This window comes from Schistocerca cancellata, chromosome 3, assembly GCF_023864275.1.
Source record: "Schistocerca cancellata isolate TAMUIC-IGC-003103 chromosome 3, iqSchCanc2.1, whole genome shotgun sequence".
Taxonomy (NCBI): Eukaryota; Metazoa; Arthropoda; class Insecta; order Orthoptera; family Acrididae; genus Schistocerca; species Schistocerca cancellata.
The window spans coordinates 289,793,531-289,811,181 of record NC_064628.1 but is presented as its reverse complement, the minus strand read 5'-3'; the positions used below and the strand labels follow the sequence as shown (position 1 = coordinate 289,811,181).

Sequence of the window (17,651 nt, the reverse complement as noted above, 5' to 3'; positions counted from 1 at the left end):
CGTATTGTCTGGACTTTGCATCCTGGAACTACTACCTGTTCCCTGAGTTGAAGGAACATTTGTATGGGCAGTGGTTCTGCTCTGATGATGAGCTGAAAGATGAGGTTCATTATTTCCTGAAGGACATGGCAGCGAGTTGGTATGGCATAGGCGTTGTAAAACTGCCACAGTGTTTACAAAAATGCATCAACAAAATGACATTTATGTGCAAAAATAAAGAATTCTTCTATTCGTAAAATGATGTAACTATTATAGAAAATAAATGGTTGGTTGTGTACCTAAAAAAAGAACCATTATTTGATGCCAGCATGGACAGTGTTCCCTGTAACTAACTCAGTATATTTAATGGAAAATCCAGGATAGGATAATGTTATGAAAAGGATAGTTGCTATTCACCATAGAGAGGCACAACAAAAAGACTGTCAAACGAAGCTTTCACCCAAACTGACCTTCATCAGAATAGACAACACACACAAATGCAATCCACACATAAAGAGCCACAGTCTGTGGCTGCCAAGACCAGACAGAACTATGTTTGACAGTCTTTTTGTTGTACCTATCTGCGACTCAGCATCTCTGCTGTATGGTGAGTAGCAACTATCAGTATATTTAATCATGCTACCGATGAAACATTTTGTAGCTAGCCAACTAATACAGAACTAGTTATAAAATTAATCAGTTGAGTTACTGGGAGCATGTGTTACTAGCAGGTATTTCTTCTCATGCAATATAAATATAATCTATCCGTAAGATTGTTAGAAGTACTTAGGAAACTTCTCTGACAGAGAACAGTGTGATCACAGAATTCATCTTCTTTTACAGAATGGCATTCGCAAAGCTTGGGATTTATTGAGAATTCATGACAGGTACAGATGCCCTTCTCTTACTATATGTATTTTGCATTTTTGTTGCTATATTTAATTAAATGTTTTCTGATTTTCAGTGTAGCAGTTTTACTATTCAACACAACAAGGAAAGTGTTTGTATTTGTTAGACAGTTTCGACCAGGTAAGTATTCAGTAGTCACAACCAGTGGAAAAAAGAGAGAGAGAGAGAGAAAATGTGAATTAGCTGGTTAGATTTTGCAAGACTGATTTGGTTACATGAATAAAAATGTTGATTTACATCAATGAAAATCCATGGATGGAATTGAAAAAGGAAGATGTGAAGGTAACAGTGCACCCTGTTACTTGTTAAGCAGTCAACAAGCACATAAACAAGATTTTTCAATTTGTGATGTAGCATTTGGACCATATGTCCTTTAAAGGTAACAAACAATGTACTTTTTAGAGAAATTGTCCTTGCTTTCAGTTTCATCAATTCAGGGACACCACCAAAACCTTAAGTCATGCTGGATGTATGTCTGCTAGAGCCCTTAGGAATATAAGTTCAGTATACTAACCACTGTTCAGCTCACTTGGAGCAGCATTTTACATTCCTGCATTCTGAATTTGTATGGTGCGGTCTGTCAGTTGGCTGCTCAGATTTCTGCTATGAGAGTAAGATTGCATCACTGTAAGAGGGAAGCCACTAATACTACAACATTTTAGTTACCCAAGTATAATATTATGGAATACACAATCAGAGTTACATAAAATACCGACAGGACAGTTTTGACAATGATTAAGCATGTTTTTGTTAGTCTGTTAGCTCCAAGGAAGGACATTGTGTGAAAGCTTCGCTGTGAATTCAGTCTTATAATGCAACTGATTTCAACATTAAGTATACAGCCAGCGGTTACCTTTACCTCATCCATTGTTCGATACTGATTCATAAATATACAAAATTCATTTTTTAATGACAATGAAAAATATTATTTGTGTTACAGTATTTCTACAATATTTTTGTCAGTGATTTACAGATTGTTGAATTGTTTTCTATGATCAAGATGGTTGGCTTTTTCAGTGCATTTACCTAGAATTCATTCACATTTGACATTCTGCCAGTTTTCTACTAAACTTGGGCTACATGAAGTCAATAGTCCTGCAGTCTGGGTACCTCTAACAGCATTAGTAATTTAGAGATTGTGGACACGAAAGCATTGAGACATTGCAGCAAATTTAGAAGCAATCTGCCAATATAAAGCATAAATTGCACGTTAAGTGTAAAAAGAAAGCCTTAAGAAGAATGTGAGCTCCTTACTGCTACACTGTGTTCATTTAAGGACAATAGGAAAACACATATAACACCTTGGGTGATGGTTTGTAGGTCACTAGTATTTTTAAACCAAGCACTTCATTCAGTTTTGGGGAAAATATTTTAAAGAACTGTAGACAGAAAATAGAGAAGGATTTTTGGAAACAATTAGTAGTGAAACAGAAAATTATGGAAACATTTCTAGAGATGGTAAAAGATTCAATCAAATCTTTACAGACTGGAAGAGCTGCAGAATTGGAGGAACCGTAAATGAAGTGTTGAAATATAGTACGATAAATTATATGAACTTTTAAGAAACCTTTTTGAAACATGTTTAAATAGTGAGTCCACCCCAGAAGATTTTGATGTAGGATTTATATCAGCAATTCATAAGAAAGGAAAAAAAAGGATGAGTTGACAGTTATAGAGGAGTAACTGTGATTAATATATTTAGCAGACATTATGCAAAGATTATTAAACATTTTTAGAGCAAGAATACAGGGAAAAGGAGGTCAAAAAACAAGCTAGCATCAGAGCAGGAAGATTTAACTATAGACCATATATTTTGTTTGCAACAAATGCTGGAACATAAAAGTATTTGATATCACCCCTTCACTTAGTATTTGCAGACACAGGAAGAACTTTTGATGATATACCATTATGCAGCTTGTGGAAGCCTTTAAAATCATGTAATATTAATACTACCATAAATAAAGCAATTCAGAACCTATATGAAAATGCTACTGCAGGAACAAAAGTACAAAACTATCTCTCACCTGGATTTAAACTCACAAAGGGATTACATCAGGGATTTAGCCTATTGCTGTCTCTTTATAAAATATATTCAGAAAAAAGCATTGGAAAATTGGAAGAAAACATGTAAGAACGTGGAATCCCAATAAATGATGGTACTATTTCATCACTACAGTTTGATGATGACCAGCTAATTTTGACACAAAATGAAGAAAACATTGAATATATCACCCAGAGATCAATGGAGTAGTTTAAATATGGGGCCTTGAACCCAACACAGCTAAAACAAAATAAACATTAATAGGAGGAACAAATTGAGATTTGGTACTGGAAGGATAGAGAGGAATAATTGCACATACGGAAGAGTACAAATATCCAAGAGTAAATATCATGTAAGATGATAATCAAGATAAGGAAATTAATTCAAGAAAAAATGCTGAGAAGTTCACTATTCTAACATTAGATATTATACACACGTCAAAAAAAGTTTTGCATCACCCCGGTTGCTAGAACTCCTGAAGACAGATGTTGACTGTGGATATTGTATCACAGACACAGTCCCTTTGACTATTCACAGATGTCACTAAACCCGCCCAAAGATGTAAACAACCATGCATAAGCAGCACCTATTGGGAGGGGGGGGGGGGGGGGGGGGGTGTCAAGCAGCCGATCAGTTCATCATACCACCATGAAGATGGTACATGGTTTGTGTTGTCTGTACTTCTACCGTGCCTAGACCGTGAATACCGCAGTTCGATTATGTCTGCATTGTTACGTTGTGCCAGAAAGGGCTCTCAACAGGGGAAGTTTCCAGGTGTCTTGGAGTGAACCAAAGAGATGTTCTTTGGACATGGAGGAGATACAGAAAGACAGGAACTGTCAATGACATACCTCGCTCAGGCCGACCAAGGGCTACTACCGCAGTGGATGACGGCTACCTACGGATTATGGCTCGGAGGAACCCTGACAGCAATGCTACCATGTTCAATAATGCTTTTTGTGCAGCCACAGGATGTTGTGTTATGACTCCAACTGCGCGCAATAGGCTGCATGATGCACAACTTCACTCCCAATGTCCATGGCGAGGTCCATCTCTGCAACCACGATACCATGCAGTGCGGTACAGATGGGCCCAACAACATGCCGAATGGACCGCTCAGGATTGATATCACATTCTCTTCACCTATGAGAGTCACATATGCCTTCAACCAGACAGTTGTCAGAGACATGTTTGGAGGCAACCCAGTCAGGCTGAATGCCTTAGTCACACTGTCCAGCAAGTGCAGCAAGCTGGAGGTTCCCTGCTGTTTTGGAGTGGCATTATGTGGGGCCGACGTATGCCGCTGGTGGTCATGAAAGGCGCGTAACGGCTGTATGATACTTGAATACCATCCCCCGACCAATAGTGCAACTATATTGGCAGCATATTGGCAAGGCATTTGTCTTCATGGATGACAATTCGCACCCCCATCGTGCACATTTTGTGAATGATTTCCTTCAGGATAACGACATCACTAGACTAGAGTGGCCAGCATGTTCTCCAGGCATGAACTCTATCCAACATGCCTGGGACAGATTGAAAAGGGCTGTTTGTGGATGACGTGACCCACCGACCACTCTGAGGGATCTATGGCGAGTCGACATTGAGGAATGGGCCAACCTGGACAAACAGTGCCTTGGTGAACTTGTGGATTAGCGACCCCAAGGCAATTGATGCTAGGCTGAATACCATAACACCTGCAACCATCAAAAAGAAACAAAAAGTACATACATTTAAAAAAGCTGATAAAAATGCTCTTAACACCTTTTTGAGAGACAGTCTCCACTCCTTCCGATCTGATCACATAAGTGTAGAAAATATGTGGAATGATTTCAAAGAGATAGTATCGATGGCAATTGAGAGATATATACCACATAAATTAATAAGTGATGGTACTGATCCCACATTGGTACACAACATGGGTCAAATCGCTGTTGCAGAAGCAACAAAAAAACATGCCAAATTTAAAATAATGCAAAATCCCCAAGATTGGCAAAGTTTTGCAGGATTTCAAAATATAGTGCATACTTCAATGCAAGATGCTTTTAATAATTTCCATAACGAAATTCTCTTGGAATCTGGCAGAAAACCCAAAGAGATTCTGGTCACACGTAAAGCACACCAATGGCAAGACGCAATCAATAACTCCACTGCGCAATAACAATGGCGAAGTCACTGATGACAGTGCTACTAAAGCAGAGTTATTAAACAAGGTTTTCTGAAACTCCTTCATCAAAGAAGATGAAGTAAATATTCCTGAATTCCAATCAAGAACACCAAGAGGAGAAACATAGAAGTAGATATCTTCGATGTAGCAAAGCAGCTTAAATAACTTAATAAAGGCAAGGCCTCCCGTCCAAATTGTATACCAGTCAGGTTCCTTTCAGAGTATGCTGATTCAGTAGCTCCATATTTAGCAATGATATACAACTGCTCGCTCACAGAAAGTTCCGTACCGAAAGACTGGAAAATTGCTCAAGTCACACCAATATCCAAAAAGGGAAATAGGAGTAATCCGCTGAATTACAGGCCCATATCACTAACGTCAATTTGCAGTAGGGTTTTGGAATATATACTGTGTTTGAACATTATGAATTACCTTGAAGAAAACAATTTATTGACACATAGTTAGCACGGATTCAGAAAACATCGTTCTTGTGAAACACATCTAGTCACACAAATATTAAGGGTGTAAATTGAAATAAATACTTAGGGATTACAATTACAAATAACCTAAAGTGAAATGATCATGTAGAAAATGTTGTCGGTAGAGCAAACCAAAGACTGTGATTCATTGGCAGAACACTTAGAAGGTGCAACAGGTCTACTAAAGAGACTGCTTACACCAAGCTTGTGCGCCCTATTCTCGGGTATTGCTGTGCGGTGTGGGATCTACATCAGGTGGGACTGATGGATGATGTCGAAAAAGTTCAAAGAAGGGCGGCTTGTTTTGTGCTATTGTGAAATAGGGGAGATAGTACCACAAACATGATACTTGAATTGGAGTGGCAATCATTAAAACAAAGGCATTTTCATTGTGACAGGATGTTCTCATGAAATTTCAATCACCAGTTTTCTCCTCTGATTGCGGAAACGATCTGTTGGCGCCCACCTACACAGGGAGAAATGATCATCACGATAAAATAAAAGAAATCAGGGCTCGCGCAAAAAAATTTAAGTGCTCGTTTTTCCCCTGCACTGTTCGAGAATGGAATGGTAGAGAGACCACTTGAAGGTGGTTCATTGAACCCTCTGCCAGGCACTTTACTGTGAATAGCAGAGTAATCACGTAGATGTAGATGTAAATGCATACACACACACACATTCTCGCAAACACAACTGACACACATATGAGTAATGTCACAGACTGGCCTTGGCAGCCTGAGACAATGATCATATATGTGTGTGTGTGTGTGTGTGTGTGTGTGTGTGTGTGTGTGTGTGTGTTTGTTTAATTATTTCAGAAGAAGGTCTTCTCACTGAAAGCTTATGTGTTTAGTAGTCTTTATGTTGTGCCTGTCTGCAACTCAACATCTCCACTGTATGGGAAGTTGCAATCTATCTTTATCATAATATTGACAATACCATGGGTCACACAGTCAGAAACCTTACCCAAGTCACAGTATGTTTGCGTGATGATAATTTTTGGTTTATTGACTAGTATACCATTTATCAAAGTACATACAGCCACTTCAGTTGATAGTCCATTTTAAAAATCAAGACTGGTTACTGCTGAGAATGATTGTTATGTCCTGTGAGTTTACAAATAATTTTGCACATTTTCTCAAAAATTTTTGTACGCTGGAAATGATGAGATAAAGTAGAAAATCTTTATCTACTTTTGTGTGGAGTGGCCTAGTATCATCATGTCTTAAGTCTTTCTAGGAAGATAACAATATGTAAAAGATTCATTACATGAACCTCTTAAAGCCCAAATGGTGCAACTGTTTGACTCACCATGGGTTATAGTGATAAAGATAGCATCCGGGAACCAATTATGTGGTATGTTAATGGATGGATCCAGCAATGAATATTTTCTATCACATTTGCATTAGCATATTAGTTTTTCTTTGTAAATATTTATTGTTTATTCTTGTTTCTCTGACATGTTCTGTGTTCTGGACGATCTCCTCACTATGATCTATTCAAATGAAAAGTACGTTTAATCTAATCCAATCTAATTTAACGCTGATCAGTGTTTTTTATTTTCTTGCTAGCTTATTACTAACTGTTAAAATTTACAGTTGCTTGTGTGGAATCTTTTACGAGTATAAAACACATCACCTTACACATAAAGTTGTAGGTAAATTCTACAATATTACATGCTCTGAAAAACAGAAAATGCCCCAATGACATCAATCAGCACATGGCAGTACAATTAAAAATAAACTGCAGTTAACAATGTAAAAAAAAGGCAGATTACTACTTATGATAGAGAAGACACATCAAGTTGCAGACAGGCACAATTAAAAGTCGCTCACATACAGCTTTCAGCCACAGCCTTCATCAGTTACTGAACACACACACACACACACACACACACACACACACACACACACACACACACACACACACCACACACAAGCAAGCACACCTCACACACACTTGACCGCAACTCCAGCATCTCAGGCCAGAATGCAACATTATGCAGGATGCAAGTGGCAACCTGAAGGCGGTGGGGAAGGGGAAGGTATAGTAATGAATGGGTGGGGAGAGAGATGAACACTCTCTGGTGGAGTGTGCAGGGACTAGACTGCCAGCAGGTGGAACATCTGGAGGTTTTAGGGCAAGGAGGTGGGGGGAAAAAGGAGAGGATCGGGGAAAGATGGGCAGTTGCATTGGCAGAGGGCTGAAATAAACAGGATGAGAGATGAGAATAAGGAAGAGATAATAGGACAGAGGGGATGGAAACTGTTGGGTGGAGTATGTGGGGACAGTATGATAATGTAGGTTGAGGCCGGGATAATTACGGGAGAGGAGGAGGAGGAGGAGATTAGTGTTTAACGTCCCGTCGACAACGAGGTCATTAGAGACGGAGCGCAAGCTCGGGTGAGGGAAGGATGGGGAAGGAAATCGGCCGTGCCCTTTCAAAGGAACCATCCCGGCATTCGCCTGAAGCGATTTAGGGAAATCACGGAAAACCTAAATCAGGATGGCCGGAGACGGGATTGAACCGTCGTCCTCCCGAATGCGAGTCCAGTGTGCTAACCACTGCGCCACCTCGCTCGGTCCCGGGAGAGGAGAATGTGTTGCAATGATAACTGCTATCTATGCAATTCAGAAAGCTGCTGAGGAGGGAAGAATCCACATGGCTTGGGTTATGAAGCAGCCATTAAAATCAAGTGTTTTATGCTCAGCTGCATGCTCTGCCACAGTGGTCGTGTGTGTGTGTGTGTGTGTGTGTGTGTGTGTGTGTGTGTGTGTGTGTTTTACTGGCAAAGGCTGTGGCCGAAAGCTATATGGCTGTTGACCAGGTATTATGAAGGCAGATCCAGTACTGCAAACAACCACCTACAGTTAAAATGTAATCTAAGAAATGAACAAAATCATAACAGATTCTGTAACACTGACAATAGTGTTAGTAGGTGGGTAATTGATTAAGGTCTTTAGTGTACATAGTGGTAGAAAGTAGTTGTAAACTGCTTGACAGTTGCTAAGGAACAACTGAAGCTTGCTAAAGAATAGCTGCCAGTTGTCATGGAACAACTGACATTTGCTAAGTGACACCCTACCAGTGATAGTAAAAGGAAACGTAGAGGGCGGGACATGTTAACTTCAGTGAAGCCTGTGCACAAAAACTCTGTATGCATCAACAGTTCATGCATTACAGTGTTTGACGATCATTGTTGTGGAACTGATTTATGCAACATTCTGTGTGGTACGTCAACATGTCTGCAAGACATCATTTTGAGTGCTTACAATCATGAACGAGCAGTTGAAAGGCTCAGAGCTGGTCAAAGTGTCACTACTGTGGACAACAGTAAAGGATACAACCAAAGTTTCATCTTGGTATTAAAAAAGGCCATTGTATGTGGAAATGCTATGTGAAAGCATGCCAGTAGTTATAGATGGACCACCACCATAAGGGGATTGATACGTAATTCTAGTGACAAAACGGAACAGACATCTCCCTCCTAGGCAGATCGCAGCAGACCTTTCAACTGCTACTGACACACATTTCTCTGTCAGAACCATTTTGCAGCAATTAAATCTGGCTGGTTTGTCTTCTTGGAATTCTGTTAAATGCATCCGACTTCAACCATACCATTGTCGAGAAAGAGTTCATTGGTGTAGCAAGTGTGTAGCTTGGAGTCAACTATAGTGGCCCAGAGTGATGGTCTCTGATGAATCTCACTTCACTGTGGCAAGTGATTCTGCACACCATTTAGTGTGGGGAGACAGGCGAACAGGTTACACACCACCGAATGTTCAGGAAGTCACTTGTATGGCCTAGATGTTGTGGTTTGGGCAAGCGTTATGCACAATGGCCGAACACTGCTGCATGTATCTACACGGGGTGCCGTTACAGGACAGCGATATTGCACGGAGATCATTCCAGACCATATCCATCCGTTTTAGGAGTGTGGTAGGTGTCAACTTCCCGTTTATGGGCAACAATGCCTGCCCACACAGCAACACTGAGGTCTTGGACACACTGGAAAGTGAAGATACTGAACATATAGAATGGTCTACGTACTTCCTGGACCTAAACACTATAGAGCACACCTCAGAGGCTCTTGGCAGACATGTTTCTCAATGAACACACCCTCCCTGAACTATGCAAGAAGTGAAAACTGCCTTGAGAGAGGAATGGGACAATATCCTCCAAAGACTCCTCAATAGTTTGGTAGCTAGTACGCATAACAGCTGCAAAATGTGCATTAGTGGCTGGGGAGGACATATTCATTGCTGAGAGTCCAATACTGACCTTTATCTCGGGAGTCTGATCTGAGTCAAAGATGAACGTTATATCTGTCTGCTACCCTGTATTTTCCATATGACAAAATGTGTACCTTTTTTTTGTTAAATTCACCACTACACCTCATTGCCTTTGATTATTCCTGTCCTACGATGTGTCTGTTCCTTAGCAGTTGTCAAGCAGTATAGTATTAGCATTTTAGTATACAGTTCTTTTTTAACTACATGCCAGGAATAAATAATTAATACATATATTTACTATCATCCACAAAAAATGTGGAATGTATGGCCTATTTTAGCTTCTCAGGTAACAGACTGCACTGAAGAATAAATAAATCTCTTACCTGTTCTCTCGAGATTCCATTCGAATACCTTATTCTAGATTGCTCTCTCTACTTTCATAATGTGTGCTCCTGCTGTCTCTAGTTTCTGTCATGTATCAGGTCTTCTAAACATATCTGATTTCTTGTCCTCCAGAGCTCCTCATTGCTATTCTATTTGACCACCAGATATCCAGGGTGTGACAGAGATATCTATCTTCATGTCTGCTTTCTAACTTTCACTGCAGTACAGAAAGACAGTCTTCGCACTTGTATTAAAAATACAAATTTTTGTTTTGTATATGATGATTCTGTTTTGCCATAATGTTCTTCTGGCACCACACTAACCATATCCCCCCCATGGGACTCTCCACTCTTTGGTGGGTTCGTGCTTGGCTACCGTGGGGTCCCAGCCTTTGCAGCATTTTTTCCCTTGCGTGCGGCATGTCTATCCTCTTACTATTCTTTTTCCCCTCCCTCGGGGAACACGTCTGGGGTATAATTGAGAATGTTCTGCATTCTGTCACCTTTGATTTTCACTCCCTTTTCCTTTCTTTGCTTCCCTTTCCCTCTCGTTCCTCCACTTCGGTGTCTGAGGGTCCTCTTTTTTTCTTCTTCCTCCACGTGCACTCACGAAGGCTGGCTCATGCGTCTGACACATAACAGGTGACTGGGTAATGTGTAGTTCCCAGCCCCAGGTTGACAGGTAGGGTTCGCACATACCCGTGGTACAGGCCAAGCCCAGGCCTGAGCTGCAACCTTCCTCTGTCAGGTGTTCAGGTGGTGTGACCTGAGATGTGAATAATCACCTAAGGTGGGTGTGCCCCCTTGTGAAGGGAGCACCCAGTTGTAAGGAGAGCACCATTGGAGACGTTGGCAATCATGGGGGTTTTCCTCGCAATGGGTCAATCATCTTCCCATTCGACGTCTACAAAACATAAACATAATGAGGCTAATGATTCAAAGACCCTCCTCGCTCCACCGAGGTTCCTCATGGTTTCCTGTACTGAATACGGTCAGTCCTTCACCACTGTAAACACGTTTATTATTCAGAAAGGTGTTGATGCAATTGCTGGCCCTGTGAAATCCTGCTCTCATTTATGGAATGGCACTTTGCTTTTGGAGACCACTTCTGATCCTCGAGCACAACAACTGCTCGCTGCGTCACTTCTCCACAGTTACCCTGTTCGTGTCGAGTCCTGTAGAACTTTGAATTCTTCCCATGGTGTAATTTACGCTAGGCTGCTTGACGGTCTAACTGAGGCTGAAATCCAGTCTTACCTCTCTGATCAGGGTGTCACTGCCGTCCATCATCTAATCAAAAAGGTAGATTCCTCTGTAGTGCCCACCCGCACCCTCTTTCTCCCCTTTGATAGAGTGGTGATTCCGTCCAAGCTCAAAGCAGGCTATGAAATTACGACAGTCCGGCTGTACATTCCGAAACCGATGCACTGCTAGCAGTGTCACCAATTCAACCCCACTAGAATGTCTTGTCGACACCCAGCCAAATGTGTCACCTGTGGTAGGGATATGCATGAGAGCGATTGTCCACCTCCTCCTCCCTGCCGTATCAACTGCAATGGCAGCTTTACCACCTCCTCTCGGGATTGTCCCATGTATCTCGATGAGCGGGCTGTTTGAGAGACCCGGGTAGTCACAAACCCTGTGTTCTCCCACCTGGTACCTGTAGTTCTGTTCTCGTTACCCCATCGCATTGTCCCCTTGTACTCTGCCTTCAGGAAACGAAATTGCGCCCTCGTGACCACTTTGAGCTTTCAAATTTCTTACTGATTCGTTTTGACATTCCCCCTGAGGTCAGCATTCCATCTTGTCGGGCGTCATGCTGCTCGTACGGGATGACATTCATAGTCATCCCATCTCCCTGACTACCCATCTTCAAGCCATTGCAGTTTGCCTTTTCCTTCCCCACCTGACTTTTTCCCCCTGTACTATTTATGTCCCTCTGTAATTCGCTGTCACCAGGGCAGACTTCCTTCAGCTTATTGGGTAGCTACCTCCCCTGTTTTTGCTACTCGGTGACTTTAATGTGCATAATCCTCTTTGGCGTTCTCCCAGGACATGTCAGAGAGGTGCCCTCTTGACTGATCTTCTTAACCAACTTTACCTCTTCTGCCTGAACACTGGAGCACCCACTTTCCTTTCCGACTCCTCGCACACCTATTCCCATTTGGACCTATCCTTGGGCACTGCCTACTTTGTCCCTCATCTTGAGTGGTCTGTTCTTTCTGACACCTACTTGAGCAACCATTTCCCGTGTGCTATCTGTTTGCTGACTCCTACCCCCTTCACGTGCACGCCCAAATGGCAGCTTCCTAAGGTTGACTGGCAGCTTTACTTCTCCCTGGTGACCTTCGAAGAACAACATTTCCCCAGTTGTAATGACCAGGTCGACTATCCCGCAAACGTTGTCCTTACTGCTGCAGAACGTTCCATTCCCCGCACTTCCTCTTTACCACATCATATCCCAGTCCATTGGTGGACTGAGGCATGCCGCGATGCAGTTTGCGCATGGAGATGTGCTCTCCACATTTTTAACCACCATCCTACGATGGCAAACAGCATTCGTTATAAATAGGTGCTTGCAAAGTCTCGTCATGTTCTTCAGGATAGCAAAAGAGCTAGCTGGATTTCATTCACTAGTTCTTATAACAGTTCCACACCTTCCTCTGTCATGTGGGCCAACCTGTGACAGCTCTCTGGGCCACGATCCAGTCCCTAATTTCTGGCCTGACAGTAGCAGACGATGTCATCGTGGACACTAATGTTGTTTCTAACACCTTGGGCCACCATTTCGCAGAAGTTTTGAGCTCTTGCCACTGTCACCCTGCCTTTCTCCATCCAAAACAAGCAGAGGAGGCTTGGGCGATACCCTTCTCTTCTCCGAATCGTGAATGCTACAATGCTGCCTTTACTATGAGGGAGCTAGATCATGCTCTCAGTTCATCCCAATCCTCTGCCCCAGGGCCAGACGCCATCCACATTCACATGTTGCAGCACCTTTCTCTTGCGGGCAAGCCCTTTCTGCTTAACAGATACAACCGTATCTCAGCAGAGGGCACATTTCCCGGACGCGGGCGTGAAGCCGCCGTCATTCCCATACCTAAGCCTGGTAAGGACAAAAACCTTCCTTCTAGCTATCACCCCATCTCTCTTACTAGCTGCATTTGCAAGGTAATGGAACGTATGCTTCGTGCCTGGCTGGTGTGGTGGCTGGAGTCTCGCAATTTATTGACGAATGCACAGTGTGGTTTCCTTCAGGTGCTTTTAAAAGACTGTGTTTTCAAGGTGCGTGTGGGTTCTGCCTTGTCGGACACCTTTAACCAGGAAAATTGTGTGCCTCAGGATTCCATTCTGAGTGTCATCCTCTTTGCTATCGCCATTAACCCTATAATGGCCTGTCTCCCGCCTGGCATCTCCGGCTCCCTTTTTGTTGACGATTTTGCCATCTAGTGCAGTTCTCCATGGACCTGTCTCACTGAGTGGTGTCTTCAGCGCTGTGTTGATCGTCTTTATTCCTGGAGCATCAACAATGACTTTCACTTTTCCACTGACAAAAACCGTCTGTATGAATTTCTGGCAGCACAAATCGTTTCTCCCACTATCTCTACATCCTGGGCCTGTTGCCTTTTCATTTGTTGAAACTATGAAATTCCTGGGGCTCATGTTCGATAGGAAACTCTCTTGGTCCTCCTATATGTCTTACATGGCAGCCTGCTGTACTCGGCTCCTCAGTGTCCTACGTGTCCTCAATGGTACTTCCTGGGGTGCTGATTGAACAACCCTCCTCCATTTGTACCGGACCCTTGTCCATTTGAAACTCAACTATGTGTGCTTTGTTTATGTGTCTGTTTGTCCATCCCTCTTACATTATCTCAACACTGTCCATTGTCGTGGCATCTGTGTGCCCATTGACACCTTTTACAGTAGCACGGTTGAGAGTCTGTATGCTGAAGCTGCTGAACTACTACTGTCCTACCGCCGTGACTTTCTCCTCAGTAGGTATGCATGCCGTTTGTCTGCCATGCATGGCCACCCATCCTATGCCTGCTTCTTCAATGATTCCTTTGGTCACCAGTACGGGGCACGTTCCTCTTCTCTGTTACCTCCTGGAGTCTACTCTTGGCACTTGCTATGGCGGGTTTACTTCACACTACCTGCAACTTTCCCAGTCGGTGTGAACCTCCACCACCTTTTCTTCATGTAGCGGCCCATGTTAACTTTGGCCTTCATTCGCTTCCTAAGGACACTACTCCAGCCTCAGTTTAACACCTTCAGTTTCACAACCTTCACATGCAACTTCACAATAGTGCCTTTGTACACACTGATGGCTCTCAGACTGACTGTGTGGTTGGATGTGCCTTTGTCTTTGGCACCTGTGTCTTTCGATAACGGCTGGCAAACTGCTCAGTATTTACAGCCGAGATCTTCGCACTTTACATACGAAGTACATATGGCGACACAGCCTTTTCAATTATGTCCTCTGCTCAGACTCACTCAGCACCCTTCAAAGTCTATGTGTGCTGGACACCACCCATCCCTTAGTGCAGCGGGTCCAGGAAAACTGTCATTTGCTCACTCTTTTTGGAGCCAGTGTGATGCTTCTGTGGGCTACTGGTCATTTCGGTCTGCCAGAAAACAAGGCTGCTGACAATGCTGCCAAGGCTGCAGTCCTCATACCTCAGCCCGCGAGTTCCTCTGTTCCCTCCAATGATCTTGTGTGTTGCCGTCTGTCAGGAGGTGGTGTCCTTTGGCATCGCCAATGGTTCTCCCTTCATGGTAATAAGCTCAGGACTATTAAACCTCTCCCAGTGCCTTGGACGACCTCCTCTTGGCCTCCCGCCGAGAGGATGTCATTTTAACTAGACTGCGTATTGGTCACTGCCTTTTTATCCATTTCATAAGTAGCGTTATCCCACCACTTTGTACACATTGTGCCCAAGTTTTAACTGTCCGCCACTTCCTGATGGGATGCCATTTTTTAAACATTTACATTGCTGCTTAGGTTTTCCATCTGAGTTATCGGCTGTTTTAGCAAATGACACACAAGCTGCTGACTGCCTTTTACTTTTTATCCACCAAAGCAGTATGGTGACGGCCATTTAATTTTTAGTTTATGACCTCCATTTCAGTATGTTTTTTTTTTTTTAGCCCTCTTTCCATGTGCCTATTGTTTAGCTGTCTTCTATTATGTCAATCGGGACTGACATATAGTTGAAACTTCCTGGCAGATTAAAACTGTGTGCTGGACCGAGACTCGAACTCGGGACCTTTGCATTTCACAGGCAAGTGCTCTTCCATGTGAGCTACCCAAGCATGACTCACGACCCGTCCTCACAGCTTCATTTCTGCCAGTACCTCCTCTCGTATCTTCCAAACTTCACAGAAGCTCTTCTGCGAACCTTGCAGAACTTGCACTCCTGAAAGAAAGGATATTGCAGAGACATGGCTTAGCCACAGCCTGGGGGATGTTCCCAGAATGAGATTTTCACTCTGCAGCGGAGTGTGCACTGATATGAAACTTCCTGGCAGAATTGAGGCTGTGATGAAAGGTGTCGAGTTCGAGTCTTGGCATGGCACACAGTTTTAATCTGCCAGGAAGTTTCATATCAGCGCACACTCCACTGCAGAGTGAAAATTTCATTCTGGGAACATCCCCCAGGCTGTGGCTAAGCTTTGTCTCCGCAATATCCTATCTTCCAGGTGTGCTAATTCTGCAAGGTTCGTGGAAGAGCTGTGAAGTTTGGAAGGTGGGAGATGAGGTACTGGCAGAATTGAAGCTGTGAGGATGGGTTGTGAGTTGTGTGTTGGGTAGCTCAGATGGAAGAGCACTTGCCTGTGAAAGGCAAAGGTCTCGAGTTCGAGTCTCGGCCCGGCACACAATTTTAATCTACCAGGAAATTTCATCTCAGTGCACACTCCGCTGCAGAGTGAAAATCTCATTCTGGAAACATCTCCCAGGCTGTGGCTAACCCATGTCTCCGCAATATCCTTTCTTCCAGGAGTGCTAGTTCTGCAAGGTTCACGGAAGAGCTTCTGTGAAGATTGGAAGGTAGGGGACGAGATACTGGGAGAATTGAAGCTGTGAGGACGGGTCACGAGTTGTACTTGGGTAGCTCAGATGGAAGAGCACTTGCCCACGAAAGGCAAAGGTCTCGAGTTCGAGTCTCAGTGTGACACACAGTTTTAATCTGCCAGTAAGTTTCATATCGGTGCACACTCTGCTGCAGAGTGATAATCTCATTCTGATGTGTAGTTATTTTTTAACTCCTCTCTGTCTTCGTGTTCTGTAATTTTGACATGGGCGTGTGTGACCTCAGTTGTTCCTTGTGCCCTAAAGCAAAACAAAAAACACTAACCATATACAAGAATGAGTTGACAGTGTCCACTTGCCGCTCCCTTGGAAACTGATGCACTTCCATGATCCCAGAATTTACTAAAAATGGTTCAAATGGCTATGAGCACTATGGGACTTAACTTCTGAGGTCATCAGTCCCCTAGAACTTAGAACTACTTAAACCTAACTAACCTAAGGACATCACACACCCATGCCCGAGGCAGGATTTGAACCTGCGACAGTAGCGGTCGCGCAGTTCCAGACTGAAGCGCGTAGAACCGCTCGGCCACCCCGGCCGGCCCAGAATTTACTCTTATTTCTTTATTTTACATATATTTATCTTGAGGCCAGCAATCTCTGCTTTTCCAGAGACCTTAATTTAGCTTTCTTACTTGTCGGCCTTTGAGCTAATAAAACTAAGTCTCTGAAATCCAAATCATCGAGACATTCACAGATCCCCTGTTGAATTCATCTTCTGCTGCATGCTGTACCTCTTCTCAGATCTGAGGTAAGGACAAGTAGGAAAACGTTGGTGACAAAATACAAGCCTGCTGGACTCTGGCTGTTAACTGTGTTGACTTTGTGAGTTTTGCTGTGTGTAGCACACAACATTTGTAGACGTTATACAGATCTTTGATTATGTTTAGAATCTTCTGTGGAAGTTTCACAGAATTGAAGGTCTTTTCAAAATCAGTGAATGCCAGGTAAATGGATGCCTGAAATGCTTTACTGAGTGCTAACAGCAATGTAATACCACACCAGATGCCAAAATTGGACAAATTTCCCTTTTTTAGGAAGCTCTACCACCAACCCATTTTTCCACTCCTCAGGGGATGATTTCTTTTTGAGTCAAATATTCTTCATTTTTACAGTAATTTAATATTGGCCTTTTTAGAACTCCAGTGCTATATTGCCTAAGCATGGAGCATTTCATTTTTCAGGCGTATAAACCAATGCCAATTTAGTCCATTGTGGGGCGCTGCAGATTTATATCTTGATCCGCTTTGATTTTTCTGGAACATCTCTCACATGTACCTCTCCATTGTCTTCAGGATTTAACAGCTCCTCAAAACACTCTTCCCATCTTTGTAGTTGTGGTTGTTGGTTCATAATTATCACCTTATCCTTA

General features: G+C 42.9%; 1 protein-coding gene across 1 annotated transcript in view; it reads left to right on the top strand.

Moving 5' to 3' along the window:
* The window catches only part of LOC126174975 (uridine diphosphate glucose pyrophosphatase NUDT14-like), a 102,984-nt gene that overhangs the window by 19,686 nt on the left and 65,647 nt on the right, over nt 1-17,651 (top strand). The window contains exons 2-3 of the mRNA XM_049921447.1: nt 823-866; nt 944-1,008. Of these exons, the coding sequence (XP_049777404.1) occupies nt 823-866; nt 944-1,008 (109 nt within the window). The remainder of the gene's footprint in view (nt 1-822; nt 867-943; nt 1,009-17,651) is intronic.